The 5,000-nt window shown below is 45.0% G+C and overlaps 1 protein-coding gene across 3 annotated transcripts in view; it reads right to left on the minus strand.

The window, feature by feature from the left end:
- The window catches only part of LOC147018313 (uncharacterized), a 138,862-nt gene extending 138,707 nt beyond the window's left edge, over positions 1 to 155 (minus strand). For 2 of the 3 annotated variants that reach the window (XM_085897856.1, XM_085897853.1), the window contains exon 1: positions 1 to 124. This exon is cut by the window's left edge and continues 10 nt beyond it. In XM_085897856.1, the coding sequence (XP_085753982.1) occupies positions 1 to 18 (18 nt within the window). In that variant the 5' untranslated portion in view covers positions 19 to 124. The other variant, XM_085897855.1, reaches the window with a different exon arrangement.
- Positions 156 to 5,000: the final 4,845 nt, after the last annotated feature.

Consider the following 5,000-nt stretch of genomic DNA (forward strand, 5'->3'; position numbering starts at 1 on the left):
TGTATGATGCACAGCCATGCGGGAATACAGCAGATTGAAGGTGAAGGGCGACAGTCAACATCGTCAACAAAATGACGGGCAAAGTTACGAACAGGGACGCGCAAGTTTGAGCCACGCCCACCCAGCACGTGACCTATCATACGTGGTGAATCTTTGACAGGCGAGGTTGCACTGAACGCCGGGGGGGGGTTGTGTGTCACTCGCAAACGCAACACCTGGTGAAGCTCCAAATGTCTTTCTGCACCTCAACACGAGCATCAGCATTATTCATTCAACACGTGACCATGAGAGACGGATAATTGACGAGTTGTTTTGCATCACGAGATAAAATCAGCACTGTTAAAAGGAGCCCTTGTCAGATATTATAGGTGGGCTACCTTTTCCGTGTTTTGGACAGCGTAACGATGTCACTGATCCGCAAGTTTTGGTGCTGATCGGGGAGAAAAAAAGTGCGTACGTAATATGTAGATGCCTCTTTCGACGGTCTGGTGATTGTCATCCCATGCAATTATTACAGACCCTCCTGCTGGTCAATGGGCAACAGGAAACATCATTGGTTTGCAGCACCGATCACCTACAGCTTGCATTTGCAATCGAGGGAAGCCGACGGATATTCCTCTCCACTTCGAAAAAGCTTTACAATTGTGCCGACGTCGATGGATACCTGGATTGTACTTGAGATCATCCATAATCAACAAAATGCGATAATCGCAGAACGGAAAACGTAAAAACACAGCTTGAGCTTTCACTGAGAATATATCGTCGGTCACCTCTGAAGGACACTTACTCTGTCATCGGTGGAGTGCTGAAGGAGGTGAGGTGTTTCACACAAATGGGTAGGAGTGGGAGGGCATGGTCACACAGGTAGAGTTGGGGGAGAGGGGCGAAGGTGGTTCATACAGGTGTACATTGGAAGAGAAGTGTTTACACAGGTACACATTACATTGGTAAAGAGGTGGGGGAGAGGGGTAAAGGTGGTTCAGACAGGTGTACATTGGAAGAGAAGTGTTCACACAGGTACACATTGCATTGGTAAAGAGGTGGGGGGGGGGGAGACGGTTTGGACAGGTGCACACAACACACAAGGAGAGTAGGAGAGGAGATTGGGACCCTACTCTGTGCAGAGTGCTGATGTTGCTTTAGCAGTCTCCTTGGCTATTGGGCACAATCCTGGATGGGTCTCCACTCCGACACAGTATACCAGCATGTTGGCACTCATTTTGCCGACTTCGGAATGATTACAGGCAGAGTTAACTCCACCTTGTATTAATTCAACAGCTGAGCAGGATTTGAACTCAGGATCCTCGGATCCAAAGTCCACCACCCCAACCATAAAGCCAACACCAGGCATGAGGGGGTCTACAACAGGCCCACCCCCTCTCCTTGTGTGTTGGATGCTAAGATTCCATACTTGTGGCTCACCTCGAACACTTTCTTTTTCCTCTAGCTCGTGGAACCACATTCCTGATATGGTTCAATCCCAATTCTCCTTCGACCTTCTACAGGCTAGGGCTTCAAGGTGGAAGTGCACCACCATCTCGGTTACTCCACTTCAATACTCCACTCCTCAATCTTTAATACCCCCATTAATCCTCCCCTATGATGCCATATCCAATATATATTTTACCAACAAGTTACTACATTCTTCCACTTTCATTTTCCACTTGTCTCACGACCGGTTCGTTGCTTTCCTCGTCTTCCATGAACCTGGAAGTAAAACAAAAAAAAATACATTTTATGCCAAGTTGTTGTGGCTGGAAAAAGCAAACCCTCCCAACACGACCAGGATCGGACCATCAAGGGGTCCAAAAGTAAGTAAGTAAATAAATAAATAAATAAACAAGTAAATAAATAAATAAGTAAATAAGGAAGTAAATAAGTAAGTAAATAAGTAAGTTGTTCGTCTTTCGGCTGCTCCCGTTAGGGGTCGCCACAGCGGATCATCCGTTATGATCCGCATACTGATTTGGCACAGGTTTTATGCCGGATGCCCTTCCTGATGCAACCCTGGTCGCCTCTTACGACACAGGGATAAGGATTGGGTTTCGCCATGATTCCGGGCTGCCCTACACCCTCTCAAAGCACGGCCCAGTACAGAGCACCCGTCATCAAACGATCCTCCAACCCAAGCCTCCGAGCTCCAACCCAAGCCTCCGAGTTTCCGGATTACAGGCGCACACCACTACGCCCGGTTAAATAAGTAAATAAGTAAGCAAATAAGTAACTAAGTAAGTAAATAAGTAACTAAGTAAGTAAGAAAATAAGTAACTAAGTAAATAACTAAATAAGTAAATAAGTAAGTAAATAAATAAATAAGTAAATACATAAGTAAATAAATAAGTAAGTAAATAAGAAAGTAAGTAAGTAAATTTCCGTTTTCAGTAATCGATGAAGAAGGCGATTTTATGACGGACAGCACTGAATATTTAAACATAATATATTCATTGTTGAAGTTTTAAAGTTGACTTTAATAGATTATGGGGAAAAAAATGCATTGAAGTAATTTGTTGCTGTTAAACGAAACATTTTAACCTGCTTAAAACAAACAACATTCCCCGATCTGTTCAAGCAAGTTTCAAACTTCACAAAAAGTTGGTTATTAATAACTATAAATGTGCATTTCAAAAAACGGAGTTTGTACCTTCTTTATCGAAAAACAATTAGTTTCTCTGCAATTCCTCTGCAATACCCTCTGCAATACTTGCAGAGAAATACCGCAGTGTTCAATAGACGAGGGTGTGAATCCACTCGGTCGGTCGGAACGTCCCGCTATCTCCTTCATTTTACATCACCTGTGGACCAAATTTTCATCCTTCATTTTACATCACCTGTGGACCAAATTTTCATTGGTCTTCACGGCGGTGTGTGGGTTGATTATACTTTCGTTCTTCTTTTTACAAATGATACTATTATTGTAAATATTTTTAGTATTAATTCATACGTTTTTTTTTTGTATACCTTGTCAAGGCTCGTATGAGAGCTAACACACAACACACAGCAAGGGGGGCAGGAGACAAGGAGGGCAGGAGACAAGAGGGGTGGGAGAGGGAAGGACAAAACAGTGGGGAACAGAGACATTAGGAGATTTGTGGAAGGGAGAGGGATGGGGGCAGGGAACATGGGGAATACAAAGAGGGACATTACAGGGACTTTCAGGAAGGAAAGCAGGGAATTTGAAGGAGGTGGGTTTGGGGTGCATTTAAGGGGGTAGAAAAGATCGAGGTTTTGGATGGGGGACGATAAGAGGTGGTGGTGAACGTGTTTTTTTTTGAAGGCCTGGAGGGAGGAATGGGATTGAATAGAGTGAGGGAGTTCATTCCAAAGGCGGGAAAAAAGAGGAATGAAAGAGTGAAGGTGAGCAGTGATTCGTGATTTTGGTAGTTTTACCAAAGGGGGTTGTTGACGGACCTTGAGCGACCTCCGGGAATATGGTGGGGACAAATCACAGACAGAGCGGGGGGGGGGGGAGACCGGAGAGGAGACGGGAGAAGACAGAAAGACCACCAACCTGCCTGTGGTGAGAGAGTGAGAGGCCCAAAGACTCATCCCCATCGCGGGAGACGCCAATGATCCGAAATGCCTTGGTTTCCACAGCGTGAAGCCGAGAAAGGTGAGAGGCAGGAGCACCAGCCCAGAGGGGAGAGTAGTACTCCATCAGGCTGCAGACAAAAGCTTTGTATGTGGTCAGGAGCTCAGGTTGGCCAAGGAAGGACTTTGCACGATGAAGGATTCCCAGTCGGTGACTGGCTTTGGAGGCCAGGTTGGAAATGTGGCTTCCCCAGGAAAGATCATGGCAGATAGTGAGACCCAGAAGCTTGAAAGAAAGGAGTTCTTCCAGGGAATTGTTGAGAAAGTGGATTGGGGGGGGGGGGTGGAGGAATACTGCACTATAAATAGTGGGATTTGTAATACCCTCTCCCACCTAGAGGGGGCTGTACACGATACACATTTAAATAGAGAATTTTCATCCCCCCCCCCACCCCACGACCACCGGCAAAGATAAAAACACCCCTATACATTAATTCGGGTCACACTGATCCGATGTCGCAAATCTGGATGTAATCAGCACAGAACTGCAGGAGGAGCATGACAAACAAACAAACGCACAAACACCAGTCCTGAATTATAATAAATATTTGTTTTAAATCCATGGTCTCATTATTCTGCAGATGCATGCACAAATGTTTGTTTAAGAAAACGTTCTTTTGCACTGTCATTCAAAATTTTATCTTGGGGGCCCAAAATACCCATTTTGCCCGAGGGCCCAGAATACCGTCAGTCCACCCTGCCTCCGACCCCGACCTCCCTTTACTCTCTGTCACAAAGCCGGACTTTCAAATACTCCCATGAGGTCCAATATCCCAAAGTTTGTTGCAAACTCCAGTGTCTCAGTGATAGACAAAATCTTTCGATGGTCACCTCCACTTTCATACCTCAGGCCACCCTGTAACGCCTCTAATCGGTGGCAGGAAAATTGGTTTGGGATCTGTCACTGCCAACCTTGTTCAACCACCTTAAAGTCTGCCTTTAAATAATTATTCAAGGGTCTTCAGAGGTTTATTCACATTTCTCCAATGTTTATGGGATGATCAAATTATCAAAAGGAATTCAATGGATCAGACAAAGACAGTCATACATGAGACTTCAACAATGAAACAACAAAGCAACATTGGTACTGAAAATGTGTCTAAATTTAGTGCCATATACTCCCTATAATTGAATCGAAATTTCCAAAAACACACACAAACACGCACACAAAAACATAACGGAGGTGGATGCTTTGGGACTTTGTATATCTCCATTCTACCTTCTGAAACCTACACACATGTGGAGATAGCAGTCAAGAACAGCAACTTGCATGCACGCATGCACGCACACACACACACACACACACACACACACACACACACACACACACACACACACACACACACACACACACACACACACACACACACACACACACACACACATCATCATCAGCTGGCACCTCTCATCCT

Source organism: Eptatretus burgeri, chromosome 10 (assembly GCF_056783735.1).
Source record: "Eptatretus burgeri isolate ZD-2024b chromosome 10, Ebu_testis_v1, whole genome shotgun sequence".
In the NCBI taxonomy this organism is placed as follows: Eukaryota; Metazoa; Chordata; class Myxini; order Myxiniformes; family Myxinidae; genus Eptatretus; species Eptatretus burgeri.